Source organism: Aythya marila, assembly GCF_965140915.1.
Source record: "Aythya marila genome assembly, chromosome: 10".
Taxonomy (NCBI): domain Eukaryota; kingdom Metazoa; phylum Chordata; class Aves; order Anseriformes; family Anatidae; genus Aythya; species Aythya marila.
Genome location: NC_139051.1, coordinates 13,323,389 through 13,349,469, shown reverse-complemented (window position 1 = coordinate 13,349,469; position 26,081 = coordinate 13,323,389). Strand labels below are relative to the sequence as shown.

At 42.3% G+C, this 26,081-nt stretch overlaps 1 protein-coding gene across 13 annotated transcripts in view; it reads left to right on the top strand.

Annotated features, from left to right (window-relative positions):
• The window catches only part of MAPKAPK3 (MAPK activated protein kinase 3), a 129,084-nt gene extending 106,747 nt beyond the window's left edge, over positions 1-22,337 (top strand). For all 13 annotated transcript variants that reach the window (XM_082768311.1, XM_082768320.1, XM_082768316.1 and 10 more), the window contains 9 exons: positions 6,625-6,764; positions 7,598-7,662; positions 9,758-9,837; positions 11,987-12,113; positions 13,620-13,695; positions 13,874-13,998; positions 16,074-16,159; positions 18,910-18,990; positions 20,498-22,337. In XM_082768311.1, coding sequence (XP_082624437.1) covers positions 6,625-6,764; positions 7,598-7,662; positions 9,758-9,837; positions 11,987-12,113; positions 13,620-13,695; positions 13,874-13,998; positions 16,074-16,159; positions 18,910-18,990; positions 20,498-20,656 — 939 coding nt within the window. In that variant the 3' untranslated portion in view covers positions 20,657-22,337. The remainder of the gene's footprint in view (positions 1-6,624; positions 6,765-7,597; positions 7,663-9,757; positions 9,838-11,986; positions 12,114-13,619; positions 13,696-13,873; positions 13,999-16,073; positions 16,160-18,909; positions 18,991-20,497) is intronic.
• The last annotated feature ends 3,744 nt before the right edge of the window (positions 22,338-26,081 follow it).

The following is a 26,081-nucleotide window of genomic DNA, read 5'->3' as shown; positions in this document are numbered from 1 at the left end:
CTGTTTAAATCTATGTACCCGGTAGTATGAATGTACAGCTGCGTACTTTGGGCACTGCAGCTCAGATAGATGAATTTGATATTATCAGATTATTTGGCAGAGCAGTGCCTTTTCTTTATGGGCATTTTTGGCTTGTTTCCTTAATGAAGGAATGTTGTCAAGCAATACTTAGGCAATTTTATGTGCCCCCCTTTTATGCTAACCTCAGACATGCATGGAGATACCTTTGAAATGTATCCCGGCCCACTGCTTTGCCATTTCAGTTGTGTTTGCCACATCCCCACGAATGTTTATGAACAAAGGCAGTTGACCTTTGCAGAGTGAATGGCTGGGTGCATATGTAATTAGAGAATTAAGAGTGGTATGTCTGGTGTATTTACCTCAGGTTGTGGAGCCCTATTACTGAGGGCCTGGTTGTGATTTGAATACCGCTGCAATAAATAAAATTCAAAACCACACTGAAGTTGTTTTCTGAGAGACCTAGTTGATTCACTGCAGGAGAGAGGCTTGGAGCAAACTGATATTTATACAGCCTGTGCTCTCTGGGGACGGAGGAGCAGGAGTGCTGCGAGAGCTGAGTTCTTCTGCCTGTTTGCTGCGTGTCCAGTGTGCGAGCTCTTACAAAGAGCAAACCCCTCCGTTACCTTGTGCTTTTTATTTTTGTACATCCCAGCCTTCCCTCCTAATTTCCTCTTAAAATGCGTGTTGAAGAAACTTGCAGCATTGCATGTCAGCAGGAGGCCGGCTTTGGAGCGTGCCTCTGGCAGTGCACGCAAGCAGCCCTCTGTCCCCTCCCTTCTCGCTCGTGCTGGCAGGACACCAAAGAGCTGTGGCAAAGGATCCGAAGAACGGAGTAGAGCCTGGAGGGTTGGAGAGGAGGTGGGCAGAGAAGGGACCCTCAGCACCGGCACCAAACCCCTGGTACTCACTAGGCTGAGTGGAAAGATGAGATGCCACGGTCACACGTGGTGCAAAACGGCCCTGCCTGGCCCTGCTCTGCTCTGAGCAAGGGAAAACCACCCCTGTGCCTGATCATCTCCCCAGGCACCAAGTGGGCGCCACTTCATGGCAGCTGAGCGGCCCTTGGACAGCTCTGCTGGAAGCGGGGTGACAGTTTCAGCGAAGCCTCCAAGCAGATTTAATTTCCCGTAGCCTAAACTGGATTTGGAATAAAAGCAGGAAGGTTTGGTGATGACCCGCGCGACCTTTGCCTTCCCTGGTTTTATTCCTTGTCTGCAGACCGATGCTTCAGCACCAAATAATTCTAGCAGAAATGTGTGAGGCGTTTTTTATTATTTTAAGAAAAGGAATCATTGCTTTGTTTGAGATTTACATTTGTGCATTTCCCTGCTTGCTGGGCTGCCATTGCAAACAGACACAAGCTCCTCGCTGCAGCTTGACTGACTGGCAGTGCTGATGCATAGAGAAGAAAAACTAGATAATTTCAATTCCTTCTGCGTCCTAACACAAAGGATGGCTTTATCCCTTACAGAGAGATCTGAAAACAGGTAAAGATTAACATTGAATTAATAGATGTAATGCAAAAAATCAGGACATAATAAAAGACAAAACATCCAAAGCCATAGTGATAACTCTTTTTTTTTTTTTTTTTTTTTAATTCATAGCATAGGGGTGGGAAGAGATGAAAGAAACATTATCCAAGCTTCCTTTTGCCATCAACCCCTCTCGAATAAAGAATGACTGGAAGAGCTGCTCTGCAGCAAATGGTGTAGCTTCTGTGCATCGGCGTGAATTTAAATTCCAGGGCTTATTTGTAGGGTTCAGCATTTTTTATAACAGCTACATGCAAAGAGGAAAGAAAGTAAAAGAAGTTAGACGTTTGCCCCCTTATGCCTGAGCAGAAACTTTCTTCACCCAGCTAGAAAAATACAGCTGTAGTTAAATACATACAGATCCCTATTCCCTCTTGAGGATCCCAAAGGCTGAAAGTTTCTTCCCATCCCATTCCTGTTAATAATGGTCATCCTTTCTGTGAGAAAAGCAGAGAGTGGAGGTTATAAAACAGATCATCTTTTGAAGGAGTTCAGATTCTGGAGTTGTTGCAAGTGAGTAAAAGGTGCTGCTTAAACACAGAATGTGCGCATGTGTGGTTTAATTCAAGCATCACAACTGTTTGGAACCAGGAGAAGTGGCTGAAATTTAAAATACATAAAAAGATATATGTAAGGGTCTTAGTCCCCTGTGTAGGGAACAGAGAGCAGGTGTAATAGTAAAATATCTGCCTAATCTGCTAGTGCATATTTAAGAGAAAGTCACCAATATGTCATTGCTTCCTGTCCTCAGCCTGTTTCATGCAGGTGCCCATGGATATCTTCTCTCTCTGCTGGTACAGTTGCAGCATCCAGAAAATCACTTGCTGCTCTCGGGAGTCCTTAGAAGGCTGTTCCCTGTGTAGATCAGGCTATTAAGGTACGAGGGTTCCTGCTATCCTTCCTTGCTCCCACAACACCAAATCAATGGAAAAGCAATGAAGAGATATTGTGCCACTTTTCTGTCTCTGTTTTTTTCTTTTCTCCCCCGTCAAGAAATTCCACACAGGGAAAAATTACCTAGGGCTGGCCTTCCAAGCTGTGGTTCAAAAGTGATTTTGTTTTGTAGGTACAACTTCACGGTTTGAGGAATCCCCACTGTAAGGTCCTGGCTGGGCAGGGCATCCCAGAGTGCCCACCAGTCCCCGCTGGTCCCCACAGACAGCTGGAGCACACCATGGGGCGCTTCCCTTCACTTGCTGGCTTTTCCTGGACAAGTTCCCTCTAGAGCTCTCGTTCTCCCTTGCCTTCCATCAGCCTGTGGTTTTGGTGATCTCCCAGTGAAGAAATTTTAATATTGGCTTCATCTGCTTCTTGCAGACAGCGGGTCAGTAATGCCGAGCTCCAGCAGGAACGGTTTTGTGCTGTGCAGCTCCAGCTCCAAGCTGTGCTGCCCGTCCTTGGACGTGGGCATCCCTGTGCTGTTATGCAGAAGCTGCTGTGCAATGGATGAACAATCTGGGAGATGGGGCATGTCTGGGGGGTTTGCCTTGATTTGGAATTAGGGTGGTTCATCATCCTGCCCACAGCCCGTCGTGACAAGCTGTGACTCAGCTGAACTGCCTGGGAACTTAGGGGGACGACTGGAGGCTCCTTGAGCTGGTACTGCTCTGTAAAGCTGCTCTTTGCTCCAACCATGGCATGGACCAGCAGGGCTGGAAAACTTTCTGAAACTCTGGGTTTGTTGATGATTACCTCTGTAGTATTATAGCATAGAGCTAGAATTCCAGACTTTCTAAATCATCATCATCTAAATTTAGTAGAAATTGGTGCCTTTAACCCTGCTTGGCTTTCATTTTAGAGATCGCCTTCAACTCTGAGACTTCAGAAGAGGTATAGCTTATGGTTTCCAATTTTAGATGTAAGATTTCATTTATTTTTAAGGCTCAGAAGGAGAAATTCAAAGGTTAGTGGTTGATTGATATATCAGATGTTGCTTGGTTTGTATCACTTTTTTGAGTATCTGCTCTTCATTTTTGCATTTTCCTTTCTCTGCTTCTCCAGGTGTCATCTTGACATGAGTACATTTGAGCTTGGCACTATGGAGCATAGGAAACTTGCTGGTAGAGTCAGAGAAGAGAAGCTGCAGTGTGCTATGTATCAAAATGCTTTGTAAAAGCTCTTCAAAGAGTGAGAATTGAGTGAAATAATTTTCATAAGCACTCAATACAGACATGAAACCATCTCTGCACACTGTGCAAGCACAGGTACAAAGCTTATAGTGCAGTTAACATTAGTAAAGGTAATGGTTATGTCTAATTAATAGCACGGGAAAAGTGAGAGGATTTTTGCAGTGTTCTGCTCAGAAGTGACACTAATCCAGTAATATCCAAGCAGTAAGCCCCGTAATGCTTTTCTGAATAGCCTGGTTAATCCCAAGGGTGTTTGGGCTTTATTGTTGCACACGTAATTTAATGAACTTTTGAAGAGACCTCTAGGCAACAGCCCAAACTCAGAAGGGCAGAGAGGAAAATGCTGATAGACAGTCCTACTGAACTAGAACACAGTGGCTGTGAAGGAAAAGCTGCTGAATGGGCTGCTGGCTGAAAGAAGTGAAGCAAGTGCTCTTGGACTTGCTAATGGGCTCTTTGTCCAAACTGGAGCCACCTCTTTTTTTTTTAGGAAGTTACTTGTGTTGGAAATGAGGCCATCGCCAGGCTGGGAGAGGAAGGAAGAGGCAGATGGTGAGTGATCTCCAAGGGGTGTGCTCCGGGTGCACAACACAGCTGTGGAAGAAGTAGGCTGGCTGTGAGGACACTGAACTTGGCGAGAGCTCCTTGCAGTGCTCAAAATCAGGCATCGTGCTGGGGCCACCGCGCCTGTGGAGCGGAGCTGAGGGGACCCCAGGGCAGTCGTGGTGCTGAGGCTCCTGCCCGCCCTGCTCAGGCAGCTTCGTGCCTCCCACAGTCACTCTGCACTTCCCAAAAGCACAAAAACAGATGCTCAGCAGAGCAACTCTTATCCTGTTCCCGGCCTAGAAGAGAGGAGAAGCCTCTTGTTCTGTCCAGTGGTCTCCCAGTGCTTCCCCAGCATTTTGTGAGGGGTCGCAGGCCTTCCCTGCGGTGCTGTCATGTCTGCTTTGTGGAAGCAGCGAAGAAGAATAAGCTTTTTTGCCCAATGATGCAGATTGCCTCAGTTGGAGTCAATACAGAAAGTACAGTTTGTGACCTCCTTCCTCCGACCTTTAAATCATGCTTTTTCCTATAGCCAAAGAGATGCCTGTGACATCGTTTGAGCCTTGGGAAACGTGGCAATCGGATGGAGAAGCAATCTCATTTTCCTGGGCTGATTCACAGGTCCCTAATGACAGGTTAGGTGTTAATACTTGTTTTCAGCAATTATCGTGAGGTTGTGTTTTGACTGGGACCTGATAGCAAGCATGAGTGAGAAGAGCTCCAGGCTAAAGCCTAATAGTGCAGAAGTGGCTGGTTTTGTTTGCCTGTTTGAAAACAGTTCCTGCACAGTTGTAGTCCTTTTCTGAGGTGAACAGATCAGAGGTGATTGCTCTTCCCTTGTTTTTTATTTCTTTTTCAATGCTTTTGATGGTGCTTTATATGGCATCGGTTTTGTTGCTGCTCCATCGTTACGATTCTGTATGAAGTACCAAACTCAGATCACAGCCGTATTGTGTGGGATCCATATAAATGTGCAGTAAAGAGCTTCTCACCAAGCATTATGGATGTCTAGAGAGATGAGACTGAGAATGGGCAGAGAAGAAAAGGCATGATTCAGTGATGTGCTGCCACTGCACAAAAGCTCGGCTGCAGAGTCTGATGCAGCACAGTCCTTCAAATGGGAAGGGACACGTTCCTTGTGTATGAGGTTCCAGGCTCGGGAAAGATGAGCTCTGCTCTCTCTTCTAGAGATTAACACCTTTAAAATAACCTGACCTTATATGTGACAGAGCGAGGTCACTGACCTACGTAGTCAAAGGTCTCGTTCTGACCCTGATGTGGTGAGCAATCTGCGTAGTGCTTAAGAAGCACATTCAGAGTCAGCATGAAAGTTCGTATTGTTTTGTATCTCACTGCACTTTAAGGATTTGCATCACACCTAGAAGCCCTTTCTCCTAGCACCTGGCAGGTGGGAGCGTAATTGCCCTTGGCAGAGAGAACTGAGTGAGAGGACCAGAGATGCTTTTCTGTGGAAGAAGATCTCATGCAGCCTCTCAATGCTATTACCTACTAAGGCTTTAACCCTTAGGCATGCACGGGTGTGCTTAATTGTCCTTGGTCCACTGAAAGGAGATGTCCTGAAAGGCATCCTTAAGGCAAAAGCTGGGAGGCAACTGAGCATAGGAAAACTGGTCATAAAGAGGAAATCACTTTTGCTCCAGACAGGAATTAATCCTGAATTGAAGACAGGATTACTTTCCCTAGCTTAGGGCAATTTTTTCTTGATCTGAGTGGGTGTGTCCTGAGGCTGCATCTTCTCCCAGCACATTTTTTTTCCCTCCAAAAGGGAGATGGGATTTTCATAGGATACTTAGTTTCATGTTCTCGTGGACCTTGTAGTCTATAAACCAAAGCTATGGGAAGGAGGCTCTGCCTCCCTCCTGAACTTCCCTTTCTTTTTTACAGTTATGGTACACTCATTTTTTCCTACTTGCTGAACAAGTTTCCGTTTCATCCAGAAAGTGGGAGGCTCCAGCTCCGCTCTGCTCCATCTCCACCTGGCTGCACAAGGTTTCTGCTTTCCTTGCAGGAGTTCCCTTTACACACCTTTTTCTCCATCTGACTGCAGTGCAAGTGCTGCAAACAAGTAGCAAAAACCTGCAGTTCTGCATCCAGAGAGAGATGAGATGGGTCTGTATCCATCTCAGCCTCAAAATCTCTCCTCGCTGCCACTCAGGGTCCATCCAGCTTCAAGAGACCTTCTGTATTCTTCAGCCTAGGAAGTGGGGCAGTTAAGAGCTGGTAAAAGTCCTGTGATCGGTTGGCATCCTTTGGCTGGAGAATGCGCTCCGAGTAGCACTTGTCATCATCTTTGAACTCGAAGGCTAGTTGCATGTAGGTACCAAATTAAAGTCAAATGATGCAAAGTGATGACGTTGCTTTCTCCTATTTCTTTACAGCTCCTGTATGACAACCCAAAAGCTCGTCAGGAAGTAGAATATCACTGGCGGGCCTCAGGGTGTCCACATATTGTCCACATCCTGGATGTTTATGAGAACATACATCATGGAAAGAGATGCCTCCTCATTGTCATGGAATGGTATGGACCAGCAGCAGCCTCCCACCAAGCATTGCTCTTTGAGGGGGTGGAGGGAGTAGGGAGAATATGTTGGCTTACGTAAGAATGAAGAGAGCTTCCTTAGCAGCACAAGTTTAGTTTGCACAGCAAACCTTTTGTTGTCCTTATAGAACTGGTAGGTAAATGTATAGCTGCTCCACTCAACTTGTATAATGGAAGAATGGGGAACCTTAAGCATAATATAAATTTTCCTTGTACTCCTTTGCAAGTATCCTGAGGAAAGCTGAGCAATTAATACAATCTTGAAAGATACTTCTCTACAAATATGATGCACTTTGTCTGTGATTGGACTTCACATGCAACTCCAATGATCTAACAGGATTGTTTTTGCTACTGTTTTGACTACAACTTCTCCTACTCTCTCCGTGATCTGTAACCACAACTAGAGTCTTCACTGGAGATGAATGAATAATCATTTTTGGTATCTTTGCTTCCTCCTTTCTTTTTTCTCATCTTTAACCCTTACACAAAACAAGGTTACTGTCAGCCTCCCTGTGCCAGCGTATCTGACTTCCCAACTGTGCATGTCATGTTCCTTATGTCAGTGTGCATTAAATTGCAAGCATCAAAACTCCTTGGTTTTGTTTTGTTTTCTACTTATTCTGTATCACAATGGTTTTGTGCATTGATTCAAACAAGTGTGATGTTTAGGAAGCATTGGCATAGGAGGCGGTCTGTAATCTTTTCTAATCCATTCCTGCCATGGTTCACAGATGCACAGTCAGGTGTTAATTTGGTCTTTCTTGCTCATGTAAGTTGTTTTCTTGTTTTTGTGTGTGTGTTCTTTGTTTCAGCTTGGAGGGAGGAGAGCTGTTTAGCAGGATCCAGGAGAGAGGAGATCAAGCTTTCACCGAGAGAGGTGAAAAATCACAAGTTTAAAATTAAAGTTTGACAGATCGCTTCTCCTTTTCTTTGTCCCCTTGCTTAGCTCTCTCTTACAGGATTTTTTCTTTGGCTTTATTTTTTTGTATGTTTGTTTATGCTTTTTAACTCTGTATCCAACACTGTAGTAAACAATTACTTTTAAAGGTTCCTGTAAATGAGGAGTTAGCTGACTGTGCCAAGTTTAGGCATGATATGGAAGCTTAGAGGAAAATTCCTTGTACAAAGCCACTCAGCTTCTTCATTTATGAACCACCACAGCCTCTATTACTCTTGTCCCTGGTCTCCTGCCAGACCACAACATCAGCTCAGTTCCTACTGTGATTTTTCTTCTGGCTGTCCCTCAAGTAATGTCCCTGTGCACAGCTATACTGTGAGGGGATGAATATAATGAGCAAATCACGTTTGATGAAACATTTCTTACTCAAGGGTTTTAAAGTACTACTTGAAAGGAAGTGTTATTAGCCACACGGTAAACAAGCCTGCTCATCTGTAATAGGGACCGTGTGCATGCTTAAAGACCTGCTATGAGTCAGTGACAGAGCTTGTAATAGAATAGTCTCACCATTTTTATTGTCATTGCTATTTATTATTTGCAGAGTACCACAGGTGTGCTTGACTGTCGTTCTCCTTGCCCATTCACAACAGAGGAGGTTATTTCTGCTCAAGAGGGAAAACATTAGTGTATGTAACTAGCATCCTGACAAAATGATTTGAAGAGGAAAAATGTATACCTGAGCTTGTAAATTACTGTGTTTTCTAAGTCTGATATAGAGGCTAGGTTTTCCTTGATCCTGTGTTTCCTGGCCTCAGATGAATCCTTTAAAGTGGTAGGAGAATTGTGTAGGAGAATGAACATTTTCAGGTGCTTTATTTGTTTCTCCCTAAAACAAAAGATTCCAGAGAGGAAACTGTTTCAATTGTCCTTAGTGATTCTGCTATGCTAAAAACATGCATTAAATACCATTGTATAACATTCTCCATACTTACTCAGAAACCATTTGGGAGTGTTAAAATAGAAATATACTTTTATTCATTCTTGAGATAAATGAGCCCTGTTCCACGTGATTCTTCATCTCTGCTGGCCCGTCATATATCTGCCACAACTCTCCGTTAGGAGCCATGGTTCTTGGCCTGGGCCAGGAAGGAGGAGGTTGTACAAGGCTTTCTGTGAAGGAGATGATTGTTTCTGCTTTTCTGATTGTTTTTGCCTAAGATTGCATAATTTCAATCTCAATTCTAGGTTACAGTACAACAATTTCTCTCTTCTACTGCAGCTGAGGTTTTCACCTATGCAGAAAAGAGCAGCAGGTTAAAGCTGCTCTTTGTTTCCCCGTTAGTGAAGATGTAATACAATGCTCACTTGCTACAATGGGAATGTAACCTCCTCCCTGCTCTGAAACCTCTCCCTGTGTACCTGCATTCGTCCAGATCTTGAGTACTGCTCTTGCAAGGCAGCTCACCACCACCAAGAATTTACCACTGGGGTACATGTTAAATTTTGGAAACCTCTTGTTTTATAGCAGGTAGTCTAGGCTTTTTAGAATAGAACTGTTGACTTTGTTTCTTCTGAGGAAAAACTTCTAAAGACAATGAGGAACAAGGTGTGACCTGTCCTAAAATTACAAAAGCTGTCCCATTACTCCGGAACTAGAAGCTGCAGGTTAAGCTTCTGTCTAAGATAACCAAGGTCATGTACTGGACTGCTGGAGATATGTCCTGGCTGGGAGTCCTTTCTCCACAGTCTTGCACATTGCTTGCATACCTGCTCTGCTCTTGCTGCTTTTCTGGTGAGCAAATTTAAGCACAAATTTATAAGCTCATAAAAAGCAGAAGTCTCAACTGTTCAATTGCTGTGCATGCTCAGGAGGAGGGCTGAGCAGCCAGGGAATTGGGGGGTATGGTTGCCCGCAAAACCAAAACACAGCTGTTAGGGCTAATTTTAGATTTTCTAGTCTTGACGCTAGCCCTGTATTCCAGCAAGCTGTTTGTAAGTCATAAGCATTCCCAAGCATGTCCCTGAGTTACAGTGGGAATGTTAATGTGACCTTTCTCTAAAATTGTATTTATAGAGGCCTCTGAAATAATGAGAGACATCGGAACAGCCATCCAGTATCTTCATTCAATGAACATTGCCCATAGAGACGTCAAGGTGAGGCCTGAAGGTGTGTGGTCAAGGAGAAAAGAGTGTAAAGCAGAAAAATTAACAGGTAGTGTTGGTTTAAATTAGAACTAGGAGTGCAATCAGATGATCAAAGTGTTCCTATTCCTTTGCCAGTGTGTGAGCAGGGATTTGTACACAACTAGCTCACATCTAGTCCAAGGTCAAAATATTCATGTGTGCTAATGCCTTCCAGTTGTGTAAAGAATGCAGAAGAATTGAGGTGATAATCAGATGGCTAACTGAATGGGTACTACCAACTTGGAATCCAGTTAGTTAACAAGAAAATAACACTGCCTGAAGTAAACTTACACTAGGTACTACACCTCTACCTACAGTCTTTAACAGTTATTACTTGTTTTCAGAACCATACTTGTATTAAAAAAAAAAAAAAAGGTGGTTGGGGGTGCTTCAGAAACAGGAGAAACTGCATATATGGGAGGAATAATGCAATTCCTTGTATCCAACCCATGTTAATAGTGTTTGTAAGTATTTGGAAAAATTGGAATTTCTCAGTTATTGCCATGTGGAACAGTGTTTTACTCACTAAAGCCTGTACCTAAATCTTGTAGAGTTTTGATGAGGTATTGTGTTTTATATATATAGTATTGTGTTTTGTTTGTATTCAGTAAAGCACACAGCATAAGCAAAGACAAGATAGCTGCACCAAGGAATTCCTAGCACAGCAATAGGGCAGTGTGAGATGCAGTGTGCTAAAGAGCAGGCCATGCAGTGATGCACCGAGGCACCTGCTTGATTCCACAACTTTGAGTGTATGAAGTTTCTGTGGATGCTTCTGTGTATTTATCTGGAGGGAGAACTGACATTGAGTGGTGTCACTGAGGAGTACGTTTGGGGGCTGGAGATGGTCCTGAGGTAGGAACTGGAGAATGGCTGAACAGCTGAGAGACAAAACAAATCTGTTCGCTTTTGTGGAGCTATTTGCCATTGCCTATAAACAGCACAGAAAATGAATTGCTTAGCCCCAAGTGCTCCCTACAAGCTATGCTCAGCGAACTAACTTAAAAATGGTACAAATTATTCAATAGGTACTCGATTCTATTTTCTTTCAATCCCTTCCTTCTTCTAGATGTCCCTAAGTATTAGCATTAAATAGTACATAGATTCCTTATGACTGAGAAACCGGAAAACAAGTCCAATTGCTTGCAGATTCTGGGAATGTCCTGTTGCCCATGCTGTGCACGAGAACTTGTACCTTCTCTGTGCAAATTCTGTTTCTGAAGAGCCTTGTGAAGGTATGTGGGACAATGTGATGCCCATCTACGAGAAGGGCTGGAAGGTAGACCCGGGAAGATATAGGCCTGTTAGTTTGACCTCAGTGCCAGGGAAGCTCATGGAGCAGATTATCTTGAGTGTCATCACACGGCACTTGCAGGACAGGCAACCAGGCGATCAGGCCCAGTCAGCATGGGTTTATGAAAGGCAAGTCCTTCTTGATGAACCTGATCTCCTTCTGTGACAAAGTGACGTGCTCAGTGGATGAGGGAAAGGCTGTGGATGTGGTCTACCTTGATTTCAGGAAGGCTTTTGACACCATTTCCCACAGCATTCTCCTCAAGAAACTGGCTGCTCTTGGCTTGGACTGGCGCACGCTTCATTGAGTTAAAAACTGGCTGGATAGCCGGGCCCAGAGAGTCGTGGTGAATGGAGTCAAATCCAGTTGGAGGCCGGTCACTAGTGGTGTCCCCCAGGGCTCGGTACTGGGGCCGGTCCTCTTTAATATCTTTATCGATGATCTGGATGAGGGGATCGAGAAAGCCTTCAGCTACCTGAAGTTTTACAGAGTACCATCACGTCAAATGGTGCTGGTCAGATGGAACAATCCTAGTCAGTGCAGCGAACTAGAGAGAGGTTCAGGAACCCAGACTCGATGCCCATTGGATCTGATGGGAATCTCACCATGTACTCTCACAAATACCATGCAGAGAAGGATGTTGATCCCTAGTCTGAGTAAAGCTGCTTGCCTGTTGGGAGGGAACTTTCTGTGTGGTGTGATAGACCGTGAGAGAGGACTGAGATGCTGGTGGTGATCCAGGCAAGCGGGAATGGTTTGACTGTACATCTTGTTAAAGACTTCTCTTCATTGCTCTGCTTATCCTTTCTCCCTGTGGTCTTTCAGCCTGAAAACTTGCTTTACACATCTAAAGAGAAGGATGCTGTACTCAAACTCACTGACTTCGGCTTTGCCAAAGAAACCACTGTACAAAATGCACTGCAGACCCCTTGTTACACTCCTTACTATGTGGGTGAGTTATCCAAGATGCGTTTCATCTGTGTTTCTTATCCCTCCCATTATAGAGAGTCCATGGGCTGTAGGAATGGATGGCAAATCCTCTCTTGTGGATACAATGCAAAGAGGGAGCCTGCAGAATTTAAAATAAGATCTACCCCAACCCAAAACCTAGTCTGGTTCCAGACCATTCCTCCTGCTTTCTTCCTGGGTTGCAGAGGAAACAGCCTTAACAGAGGATGCAAGTGAGGATCAAGGAGAGAGAACGTGTTGCTTCTGATTACACCAAAGTAAACCTTATGTTTCCTCTGGATGATGCAATAAAAGCCACAACTTGAACTCAGCTTCATAATTATTTGGGTGTTTCCTTGAAAAACTTCCCATACCTTAACTAATGCAATAAAAAAACAAGGAGAGTATTTTCTCAGCTGTAAGGCTTCTTAAAGATGGCAAATGGATGAATTAATAATAAAGGACCAAAGTGACTTAATCACAGCTGAATTTTTGCCTGCATTTTGTCCAGTGACAGAGCACTGTGTAATGAATGCCACATTAGACTGTCCTCTGTGCACTCTTTAAAGTGTGTCCTTTTCAGTCATTGAGTTAATAGTCATTCACCATATGGTATGACCAAGGCAGTCTGTGCTTGGAATTTCTTTGGAGGAAAAAGGGCTTAATTTTCTTTCCCCTTCATCTATGTAGGTGTTACGTTATTTTTTTTGTGATGAAAGATACTGTTACTCATTTGTTAGCAGAAACCTATGATAGCAATATTTTTTCCTGATGCTTTCTTCTCTGTTTTCTTAAACTGGGATTAGTGATAAAATATTAAAGAATTTTCGCATATATGTTTTTCTGCCTTTATATTTGTACATAAACAGGGTGACATTTCCCTTCTCAACACCTTTTTCTTTAAACCAGCAGGATTGCTCATTTGTTTATAGAGCCATTTCCTTACAGAATCAAGCTCCATGCCAGATCGCATGTCCCAATGAATATCCCCTTTAAAAGTATCTCTGTAAAATTTTGTTACTTAATGAAAAATAGAGTGCTCTGGAGGCCAAAGAAAAATACAGTGCTCTGTAGTTAGGAAAGCCAAAGACACTCCACCTAGGTACTGTTCAAAATTTTATCACAGCTCAAGTGGGTCCTTTCTGTTCTGCTTTCTAGAACATATGTTGAGGCCTCTTTTAGTACTGTGTCTCCCTGTACACATTTAGCTATAGCTCCTTCTGCTTTTCTGCAATCTTAGTACTCTCTTGAGCAGACACTAAGGTGAAGAGTATAGGGCATTTTGCCAGCTCCATTCCTCCTCTTTAAAGCTACAGAGATGCATTTAGGAACTTGTCAATAGAAAATACCACGCAGTTCCTGCAGTGAGTCATGGTGTATTTTTTGTTTTGTTTTGCTTTGTTAATGCTTCCCATATTTGTTATTGAAGTGTGCTGCTACTTAAAAGGTGACGAAAATGAGAGAAAATATCTGTTTCTCTGTTAATTTCTGGTTTTTCTTTCTTCTTCAGCTCCAGAAGTCCTTGGTCCTGAGAAGTATGACAAATCATGTGACATGTGGTCTCTGGGTGTCATCACGTATATTCTGTAAGTATTTGAAAAGAGTACATATCAACAGAAAAAGGCCAAATTTATTAAATCTGCACTTAAAAGTAATTAATCATTAGGATCATGCAACCTCCGGAAGTGTATAAGCTTTCATGGGGCTTCTTAAGAGATTAAAGTTTTTTTCTAGTTGTAAGACTTATTTTGTCCATTCTTACAGCCTGTGTGGCTTCCCTCCATTCTACTCAAACACCGGACAAGCTATTTCTCCAGGGATGAAGAGAAGAATTCGGATGGGGCAGTATGGGTTTCCTAATCCAGAATGGGCTGAAGTATCAGAAGAAGGTACCAATGCTCAGTGTTTCTGATAAATATGTGCATGGTGTTGTACAGTGAAGGAGTGTTTACGTAAGACTATTTTTAAAATCCTGATTTGATGTTTATTTCTATTTTTTACTTTTGTTGTAAGGTGATACAGAGAAGGAATGGGAACTCGGATACTAGCCAGCAAGCTAAGTGCTATAGAAAGCAAATAACTACTGAAAACTTTCTTTCAAATTCCAACAAGTGCTAGTGAAAGCCCGGATTAAACCCTCAAGAAACAAAAGTATTTAATCATGAGAAAGGAGACTGTCAGGGCAGCTGCAATGCAAGCTGAGTTGGAAGAAAGGCAAACTCTTTTAAGAACTCATTCAGTCTTTGCCCTGCCTGGTGATACAGCCAGCAAGGATGGCAACTTTTCATTCTAGCTTTTTGTGATAAGGAAACTTGCCAGCCACCACTTAAATGAAGGTCAACAATTTGCTTTGTATCAGTCATTGACCAAAAGCTGCTGCTGCTCAGCTGTGACCTGGATGGGCTCAAACCAGTGTCCTGAAAGTGGATGGTTTTGATTCTCTGTTATTTTGACAGTCTCATAACCCGTAAGTCTCATCTGCACATTGTCTTAGAGTGAAGGGTCAGCAATCTCTGAGCACATCTTCATCTAACAAGCCCTTTATGTTGCTACTTTTAATATCCCGTTATGGTCTGCTGCTAAAGCAGTAACAAATTACCATTGGATAGCACTGTAATCTGTGGTATTGTAACCCCTCATTGGATCCCATGGCTGTGTATACAGCGTGAACTACTTCACATTAGTAAGAAAGATGTTTTAGTTATGGGTGTCTGGCTTAATGATGTGTCACTCTTTAGACTTGTTCGTATTTTACAGCAGTTATTAGAATCCTAGGGGAGCTTGATCAGAGAACATTCACTTTGAAAATGTGTAGGGTTTCCATATGCTTGCCTGGGTGAAGATAGATGCCCTCTACCTTTGAACCTGCTAAGGGTAGGTAGCTAATGGGCATTCTTTCAGGCTGACCAGACAGTGTCAGCAATCTGCCTCTTTTTGCCCTCCTACTCCTCCCTACTGTTCTGTCATGGTTTCCCTTTTCTGATCGTTTCTTCATTGCATCATCTATGGAGACTACCTCTGAATTTCCCACTAGTTTCCTATAATCATCTAATCATCTTAATGGACTCTGTTCATGGTTTCCTCTTTTTTTTTTTTTTATTTCTTATTTTTATTATTTTGTTTGTTTACCTCGTAGATTTTAGACTCCAGGTAATCTTTACTGTACACCTCCTTTGTGGCCTCCATCAAACTAAAGTCACAACTTTTATCTGTTGCATCTCCTTAGAAACATTTAGTCGTCTGTCATACAGTGTTGCTAAAAGAACTTATTTAAAATTTTGTCTGTGTTTTCCTCAGGAAGTTATGTTTAAGTATTTCTGAATAATGTCCCTTGGGTGTGGTGTTTCCTGTCCATTCACATTACTGAAACTCACGTTCAAACTCTGATCATCTCTCATCTCAGTTACGTAGTACTTCTCACTTTGGTCAATGCCATGTTCACAGAAAGCTGCTGCAAAGCCTGTTTATGTAAACCATTTCTTTAACTTTTTTGTCCTTTTAGTGGCCTCTCAGTTGTCAGAATTTATTGCCTTTGTTTTCATGGCTTGTGCTAGGTTTTGTCTTCTATTACTCCTCAAAACATCAATTCATGCATTCATTCAGCTAGGCTTGTTGCCATCTTTTAGACAGGTAGCTTTCTGCTCCTGTGTTGCCCTTTTTCTCAATTTCTTGCTCTCAGAACAGTTGGGTTTGTGAAGTAGAGAGCACAGTAGATTGAAGTAGGATCTCCAGTCCTTTATCTTTCCCTCTTGCCTTTTTTTGTTTTGGATGTTTTCATGTTCTGCCTCTTTAAGCAAAATAACCTCCCACACTATACATGGCTTCTTAACTTGGGAGCAGCAATAGTTAGGTGTTCTGAGTTCTGCAAAATTATCTTTCTTCATTCAGCAGGTCTTTGTGTTCTCAAGGATTTGGGGGAGCACAGTAGTAGACTACAACACACCATGTTGGTCCTGTTTTTCAGCCAAACAACTGATTCGCCACTTACTGAAGACCGACCCAACAGAGAGGATGACAGTTTCTCAGTTTATGAATCACCCTTGGATTAACGTGAGTTTCATATAGCTTTTTACAAGGAAGCAAGATGAATTCCTGCATGCAGAACTTAACGTGTAGCTCCACGTAGTACATCAAGAGAAAGATGATGATTACAGCTAATAACTTAATTAACCTACTGTGCCCTTCACAGAGAGGCATTTGCCTGTAGAACCACAATTTTTCTTGGTGTTACCAGAGGACACGCAAAGAGAGACACCCACAGTAGCATCCTTTTAAGCAGAATATAGCTATATCTTCTGAAAGCAGGCAGTTGCTGTTGTCTGAAGCACATGCATGTGTTACTCCATTTAAAATATATAAAAATAAACTGTACTTACCTCATCAGTGCAGGATTTAAAGAGAGCTATTATTAGTGGTCTCAGGCACCATTGTACATAGCTGTGTTAGTGTGAACACAGTCCTATGCTTAGTGGGAATTCTCATCCTTGGCAGAGTTTGGAAGCGCCTGGGAGAGGAGCAAGGGTTTCGGCTTAGTGCCCTGTAAGAGATTACCAGATAAGGTGGTACACAGAGCTATTAATGGTCCCAGTTCAGGTTTCATTCTGCAACTTGGCTGAGTTTCCTTTTCCTTCTAAATAAATAAATAAGTAAATAAAGTGGGGGTTGGAGGGTGAGGACCAGTTCATAATGCAATATTTCAAAGAAGAGACAAGAATCCTATGGGTTATCAGGCTGTTTCAGAATATCATCTCTGCTCTAGGTTTCACTCAAAATAATAGCTTATACTTCTCACATTTGTGCCTGAAAAGAGGACCTGTGTTGTTTCTTACTGCCCAAAACATCATTGGCCAGGAACAAAATCACTTGTACTGTAGAATGCTCTGTTCTCCCATAATGCTTTCTCTGTGCTTTTTTCTATGCTGTTTCTCAGAAGAAGGGGCAGAAACAGAGGCATGACTAATAGTCAGCATTTCTATAATGCCTGCTTGAAGATCTGAAAGCCCCTAGAATCATCCAGTAACATAGCTTTATAACATCCTGCTGAAGGAGTTAGGTATCTTCATTTAGAGTTGTGGAAGCTGAGAAATTAAGGTTACTAAGAGTCTGTAAAACTGGAACAGAACCTAGGCAATGTTCCTAAGTGTTTTTTTTAACTGAATAAAAATGTAATTGCTGTTCAGAGTAAATACCTCTAGCTTAAGTGTTTGAAGACCAAAGAAAAGGAGGTGTTCCAGAAGTCAGCAGGCAATGAATTTCACAGAACGAGTGCCTAATATCTAAGGAAGCTACCACCTACAGCAACACATGTTACTTGAAATATTCATATAACCAATTAATGAGGTGGAGATTAAAGACAAGGTCTATAGACTGCTGCACCCAAGAGCTGTGCTAGAATCGTGGAAGAATGCACTAGGAGCAGCAGATGAGCATTTTTTCTGCTGAACCTATTGTTCCCATGAGGCAGAGGGCCAGAGAGGGAAAGACCAGCACAGCTAATGTCAGTGTTCTTCCTTTTCTTTTCCTGTAACCCTAAGTAGGAACATGAGTAGGGAGATGCCTCTCACAAGAAGCAGAGTCTTTGTGTTTCTCTCTTTATTTTATTTCCTTTTAGTTGAGGCCTGTGCAAAATATGTGTCCTTCATTGTTTATAATACTGTAGCTTATGCAAAAAGTGTCAGTTCAGGTGAAGAACATAATCCTCTAGTTAGCTTGTAGCTACCATTTATTCAATAAGAAGTAGCTGACAGCAGCTAGTAGTGTACCTTCAGCACCTGCTCAGGGACGCCACAAGAGCTAGTCTGCTACCTTTCCATTTCCCTTTTCCCATCTGTACCTGATAAAGCTGGGGTACTTTTCCAGAGGAGGTGGGAGTCGTGAGTTCTGCTTCCCCTTCTGTAACTGCTGCAGAACTTGGTACAGTGGTGCTGTTAGCTTAGTGGAGTATAAGCACTGCTTCCAAAGTAATGTTTGTTACAGTGACATATACAGGGATCTCCTTAGACTCTGCTGGCAGGCAGCTACCTCCAGTCTAGGATGCCACAGCAGTAGACAACAAGTTTGGATAGAAAACATAAGGAATATAGACTATCGGAATGAAATTATGGTTTGGCTTATGGACTGGCAAGAAATACATTTCTTGCTGAATTTAGCTAGGGAACTGTGCTTTAGAAATTGTACCTTACTCTAATTTAAAATATCTACCAATCTTTCATGTCAGGTGAACGTAGATCTCAATTTTATGTCGAAGAGCGTCTTGAGCAATGCTCTCCCGTCTTCTGAACTGTGCCAGAATATTGAATCAGTCTTTACTCTGAAAAATAGTACACTTCCTTCTTCTGAGCACATTTATGATCTGATGAACTGGTAATTTCAGTTAACGTATTTCCAAGAAAATTTCTCCTACTGCAAATTCCTAGAAGAAAAAGGTCAAAATAACTACTTTGAAACAATGATTAACGAACAGTGAAATGACAATTGTTAAAAATCTAAAGTGTTCGTAAAAAATTATCTAACCCAGGGATATTGGTTGGACTGGAAGGGAGCAGAGTGAAGTAAATTCAGCATTGATTTCTCTCTCCTTTTCTTCTTTAAAGATACTGTTGTACAGGGACTGTAGTCCTTCTCTACACAGGACAGCTTTTATGCACTGGTTTATGGAGTGATAGGAAGCATGAATAATGGGGGCCACTGAAGGAAGATAGATAAAGCTTTATGCCCTCCATACACACAGAAGAGCAAACAGTCACTTTCCAAAGCTGATTTTTCAGAACACTACTTTTGGTATTTTTCCCTTTTCTCAGAGATCAATGGCAGTGCCACCAACTCCGCTCCATACTGCACGGGTCCTGCAAGAGGATAAAGACCACTGGGATGAAGTTAAAGTGAGTCAACTGTAGTTCAGATTTCTTGAAGTCAATCACATAAGAGATTAGATGAGCTCTTTTCTTTGTGGATGCTTATGTCCATGGAGATTATGGCTGTTTTTTGTAAACAACCGTGTTAAGCTTAAACAGTCCTGGTTAAAACTGTAGTGTATACGATAACTGTTTAAAAAAGAAAAATGCTATCTGAGCTTCATCTGACAGTCTTACAGCTGTGCAAAGTATCAACAAACTAAATGTTTATGGTCAAAGGTATTGATGATGCTACCTGCTGAGCCTCTGTATGTAGCACAGAGGAGAACGGACAGTCTTGAGGGAGTTTGGAGTTTGTTATGGTGAAGTAAAGGATATGTTGAAAATTAAGGGGGACAGGATGGAGAGGGAGGTGAGCTGCATTCTGTTTTTCTACTCTGTTCTTGTATAATAAAACAACATTAAATAACCTTAGCCTTGTCTTGTTGTGACAGTTTTAGTAAGGAGGAGGAAAAAAGAAAAATGTACCTGTCTTTCCCTTAATCTAACCAAGTGCCTCACCTACTCGTTGTATTGATGACAGTTGAATGCTTCCTGCAAAGTGAAACTATAGGGCAGACTAAAAGTTATTTGCAAGCCTTAACTCTTTCCTGCTGGCCTTTATCAGGTTGGCATATTTTTTCACAATTAGTTCTGAACTTTGTGCACTTATAATCCTTGGCATTTTGATAATTGCAACATTCCTTTAAGGTATTCTACTGATCACTCGTTTTATTTAAATTACCAATGTGCAGTCGCAGGTGTTAAACTATGTTAAGATAAAATTTGACAGGACCTAGGCAACATGCACCTTCCAAGTCAAAGGAATCAGATATCTATTTTCACTTAGCCTTCTTCATTTCCATGTTTCTGAGAGCTTCTTACACTTGTCCCAGAGGTATTCCCTTGGGCCGCTAGCATTCCCATAATATTTAATCCTTTTTCCTTTCCTGAACTAAATGCACAGGCATCCATTGACCTAAGCAGATGTTCACTCACAGCCTTATTAAAAAGTTTAAGATTTGTCTGAACTTAAACGCTAATTCAAACTAAGGAAGCATGTGAATTTGAAGTGCACACTTTTACATAACTTTGTGTGGACTCTTTATTCTACTTCCTGCTAACCTAGCTTGGTGACAGAGCAAGAAAAACAGTGCTCTCACTCTGTTACAAGAAGCCCAGATTTAGCAGCTGGTGAAGGCCCAGAGCCAGACAGTAAGAAATGCTGGGCACAGGGACATGGTGGAAATCGGGCCAGAGGAGTGTGGTCCTGTGTTGCCCACATGTGAAACGCTGTGAATAGTTCCTCCTGAATGAATCCCTGAGTAGAACGAAGCCTTTAGTCATAGTCCACTGCAGCAGAAAGGGCTTGACTATTCCTGGCTGTAGCATAACAGAGGGTTCTTTTCTGTACATTAATCACCTGGCACTAGTGTGGGATGGCTGTGCTCTCTCTGCCTTGGGGTGTTCAATAAATTAATTGCTTGGTTTCCAGGAGGAGATGACCAGCGCTTTGGCTACCATGAGAGTGGACTATGATCAGGTGAAAATTAAAGACTTGAAAACATCCAACAACCGCCTTCTGAACAAACGCCGTAAGAAGCAGAAGCAGGCAAGCACCTCTTCTGCAGCCCCAGGGTGCAATAATCAATGAGAAGAGAAGCGGAGGACCTGTGGGTGGAGGGTAAAAGCGTTAAAAGGAACAATTTAAAATGAGTACAATCAACTCAGTTGACTGAGTACCATGAATGCACATAGACTGCAAAGAAGTTATCCTGCAAAGAGGGAGCAGAGGGAAAGATTACATTTTTGTAACTTGAATCAGGGCTTTGCTTTTAAAGGCTAATTTATGACATGATTCGGTTGCATATCGCTAGGGAAGGTGTAGCAATACCAGAAATGTTATCAGGTTTTGTTTTGGCTTTAAGTGTGTTGGAGGAGTGGAGAGAACAGGAAACAGTCACAGCATACATACTACCGCACTGAGGCTTTGATAGCCATGTAGAAGAGTGACTTCTGCTATCATTTTAAGCTAGGGAATATAAAAATGTCAAGTGTTCTGCTTGGAGTGTTTTAGGAGTTCAAACGTGAGTACTGAAAAAGGAGACGAATGTCACTGCTCTTTATACGAGTAGCGCAGGTGCAGGTCTACTTTGGATGCATGTGGCCAGTGTTTCCATCCTAGAATAGGTAAGAATAGTCAGTGTTTCCAAACTTACCTCCTGTGGTTACAGAATATCACCTAAGTAGTAAGCAGTTATTCCTGTTTTAGGAAAAAACACCCGTACATTTCCATTTTCACAAAGTCCTTCATGTAGTCCTATGTGAAGATTTGGCTTTGTCGTGGTTTCTCATTTAAAAACATGTTCATTTTATAAACATAACCGTTATGTTATGTCTACGCCACTGTCAGATTCCACTCTAGTAATGTTCTTAATTTAAACAGTACTTCATGCAAGGAGTTTTAATTAGGATTTAATTAGTCAAAAGTATCCTGCAGAGAATATTGCTGCTCCTCTTGGATCTACAATGTCTAGGTTGTACAACTGGACGTGCAATTATGTATGAGAGACTGCTCTAGAAGAGAGACTTCTGAAATTCAGGAAGAAATGGCAAGTGCATGTTTTCTGTGTGGACTCCGCTGTCTGCCAGCATCCCTTCTGGTAATTACCTCAAGATCCTGTGCCTGAGACATGCTGAACGTGTCAGATTTTGGGGTGTTGGGGTTGGTTTGTTTCTGGGGAGCAAGGAGGGAAAGATTGCAACTTTATCTGTGGTGTTTTGACAGTGTTTCTGGATCCAAAGATTTCCACCACCTAAGGGAAACTACCTATAAGGATATCCACTTTTTTTTTTTTTTTTTCCTATTCTAATTCTTGTTTTATGGTATTTTAGCCTTGGTTTGCTAATTTGTTTTACTTTGTAATCAAAGTATTTTCTCCCACTGTATTATATATATAAATATATATATATATATATATTTTAAGTTGAGGTAAAGCAAATGTTTGTGAAAGTATTAACAAAGTTTAGAATGAAAATTATGTGCTTCCAGTGACACAAGCAAAAACTACTTTGTGGTAGGCATACACAGTGCTGTTGTGTTAATAAACTAAGAAGCAGCTTAAAAGATGAGGGAAAACAAGGCTCCATCCAGAGAGGATCTGAAACTTCAGATCTGACTGCCACATAAATCGTGTTACCTCCAACAAATATATGTCTGATGATTCAGACCTTTTCTGGAGAGTCCTGTTCCCATCTTCAAAGCATTGGATGAGTACTCTATTCTTTGTTAACTGGTCCTAGGGTTTTATAAACTGATTTTAATAAATCATGTTCCAACATTCCTTCCTCTTGTCAACCCTGTTTTACTTGATACTGCAGAGTTCATATTGCTTTGCGAAGTTTGTCTGTGTTTGAGGTGATGGGAAAGGGGAGAAGGAAATGTTCGATGATGCCTACTTTCAAAGGCTACCTAATTTTAAGCATTTTTTTTTATTATTATTCCAAGGGTTTTTCTAAATTTTAATCTCTGCAAAGATGTATTTTAAAAATATTTTATGTTTATCTAGGTATCTTCATGATTATAGCATGTCCTGTACATATTGATTTTTTTTTTTATCATATTACTCCTAAGAGTTAGGCAAATATTATTCACCTCCTGTAAATTATAATGCAACAGGGAGCTGTGATGTGCCCAGAGTTCAGCAGCAGAGTTCAGCAGCAGATCCAAATCTCTGACCCTTTATCCAAATTTTAGAGGATGCTACATCTGCCTTGTCTGCATGTCTGCCTTGCCATCTCTGTGCCACATCAGGGTGATACTGGTGCCTTCTATCCAGGTTAGTAGGGCAATCTATGTAAAATGCAGTTGGGTTCTGGCTGCCTTGGGCAGAGTGGTATTGAAATTGTTGTAACCCAAGTTTTTTTTCCCCATCTTGCCCAAAGCTTGAGCTCTCTGCTTCCTGCCGGTGCCTTCTGGCTTATTTACAGCTTGAAGACATGTCTGTTCCTGAACAGTTTCCCATGGGGAACTGTAACGCACATTAGGGCCTGATTAGTTCCTGTGGGATTCCAAACTTTACCACACCGCAGTTCAGCAGCTGGAGTGAGGGTCTGAGGGACTTGGGCACAGCACCTTCAGCTGTCACTCCCTGTACAGTAGGACTCCACCGCCTCATTAAATTGGGACTAATAGCTCTTGCATTCTGCCCTGCAATGACAACATCCAGGAGTACTGTAAAGCCCAGGGGAACCTGAGGAGGGCCTCAAAATGCTGACCACGAAAGCATATGCAGGCACTGTACTGCATTTGGGCTCTCTTTGCAGAGGAAACTGGGAGCCGGGAGGCAGCTGACGTGCGACGTGTAGAGCCCTCACTGCTGTCCCACAGCAGAACCCGCTGGTGGCACGGCTGCCTTCTGTAAAGCTCCCAGGACATTTTAACCATGTCCTAATCGACAGAACTGGGCGAAAACGTGCCAGGGACCTGCTCTGGCTGAGAACACCCAAGCGAGGCCTGGGCACGCTGAGGAGCGGGCCCGGCTCCGAGGCGCCACCTGCTGCCCCCGGCCTCCCTCAGAGCCCCCCAAGAACAGGGGCAGGATGCCGGGCTCTGGGGTACCAGAGAGCTCCCGGCAGGCGGGCCGTGAGCCCATGAGGAGATTCCCCTTTCTGGCTGCGGCTCTGCTCTGAGGAGCCCGTCTTCTAGCTGCATTCACAGACATAAAGAGCTCTGGTGTGCTCGTGGTGGTATCTGGGGCTTGCCTCTTCCCCCAGCCATGTAGTATAATAGTCTCTTTAGAGCGGCCTTCTTGGGGTCCGAATTTATGGCCTGTTTTTAGAAAGGATAGGCTATTATAAAACTGATTATTCATTTGCATATTCATCAGCCATATAGAGGAGGTAAAGAGCTGGGAAGGGAGAGAAATGAATGGTCAATAGAGTGGGCTTCAAGGAAAACGCGGATTAAAAGGTCTATTTATTTTTTTTACAGCAGAAGCTGAAAAAGGGACGTGCACGGATTCCCCACCCCCAATCCTTTTCATAGTCATTGCTTACGGGCCGCTGCCTCCTGTACTTCCGCACACTGTGCTGCTCTCACACACGTCCTCTCGCTCCCTCTGATGTGTGCACAAGCGCATCTGAGAGCGTGGATAAAATTATTCCCTCTTCCATTTCTTTTACTACATGCTTTCTAACCTTTCTGGCCACACGTGCCATATGATGAACCTTTCTTGACACGGTACAATTAAAAGCTAACATTAATGGGAAGCTCTTGGCCTACTTGTATGTTTTCTATTTGCCCAAGCCCAGCATGTTGTCCTGGGATTGCTTTTCTCTCTTAACACTTCATTGCCTAGAGTCTAGAGGCCCAATTATGTAACCGCTTCTGACTTGTCTGACGGGAGGGATAATGAGAATGCTACATACCCAGTTTGATCTAATTTCCTGTCCTCTTTTCAATTCAGACTTTGTTTGGTCCATGTTTAGACAAAAGAGCTTTTGAGAAAAAAAGGAAGGTTTAGTGAGGAGGAGAGAACTGAGGCTTTTAAATATTTAAATGTAATCATAAGGACACATAAAACTTTAAACCTGTGTTTAAGGGCTGTTAAGCGATGTCCGGCTGCTCTGACGTATTTGCATCTCAGCCAGAGGTTGAAGCCAGCCATGGGAAGTTCTCTGTACTTAATGGAGGAAAACTTGTCCTTGAGGACAGACCCCCACACCCGGGTTCATTCACCAGCACCCTTTCATGCTCACTAACAAACCACAAGGAAAAAGAAAGTGCAGGCAGACAGGGAATTATTGTATATGTGGGGGAAGTCCTTTCTTCCAGAAGTACATGTTTTGAGGTGAGCTTCTGTGTGTGTGTGAAAATACCAGGAAATATCAGGATTCTCTCTTTTTTTTTTTTTTTTTTCCTAGGTTCTAGTATTTCCCCTCTTCACCTGTCTGCCCCTAGTAGTGGAGTTGGCATAGTTGGGAGTGAACATAGTTTATTCTCTGCTAGAGAGCCTAGTTGGAAGCAGACTTGGAAGATAGTACATACTCTAAACCTCAAAGAAAACAATATTTTATAAAAAATCTTGCAAGCTGACAAGTTTACTTTAGGTACATACTTAAACACATCTCACATCATGAAAAGTGGTGCTAAAACAATCCTAGATAATAACATTTGCTGAAGAAATATTTTCCTCAATTCTTTTCACTGGTTAAAGAAAGTCTTTTTGAGTGTTAAGTACAGCTTTAAAATAGGAATTATTTTGGTCTGGGTGGTTAGATGAATTTAATGAGGTAAAGGGAGTAGAAATGGGAATTATAAGTTATGTTGAAGAATAAGATAGGAAATGTCTACTGATGTATAATACTCCAACTGATTTTTTTACTGCAGGTGCTACTTCTATACTGACATAACAGGATAGATTCAACTTTTTATTAGAACCTGGTTTACCACAGAAGGAGGAGGATGTTTCTGTACTCTAGGGAAATGTGGAAGCTCAGCAAAAATAACCCTGTGACTGCAGATGAACACCTATATTGATAAATCTGTAAGTGATGCCTAGCATTAACTTTCTTTCAATATTCAGGTGCTTAGATCTCATAGGCCTGCTCTTACTGCGTAAAGGCACAGAGGCATCATTGTCAGTGGGTTTCTCTGTACTGCTTGAGACTGCAGAGAAGCAATTGCTGAAGTGTGCTGCAGCATTTTTAGCTTCACAGAATCAAAAGTGTAAAAATGCATCCTTCAAATAGCTGGAGGTGATACAAAGGGCCAGACTGTCTTTAGTCTAAGGAGGTTCTTGAAGGTAGTATACAGGTATCTTGATCTTGCTTCAGTTCAACTTCAAGATATGATAATAAACATGTTTTAGCTGTGTGAGTCTACAGGCCCAAATTACTAGTAAAGTGCTGTGTTTTTTTGCCTTTAGCCACTGGAATGTACTTCCTTGGTCTATGGTTGCAAACCCTGTAGCATTATTGATCCTGGGACTGCACTGAAGCTGAATAAATCAGAAAGAAGTTTAATAATTTTCTTCCATTTTAAACTTCAAAACTTGTTTCTTTTGAATTATATTGCA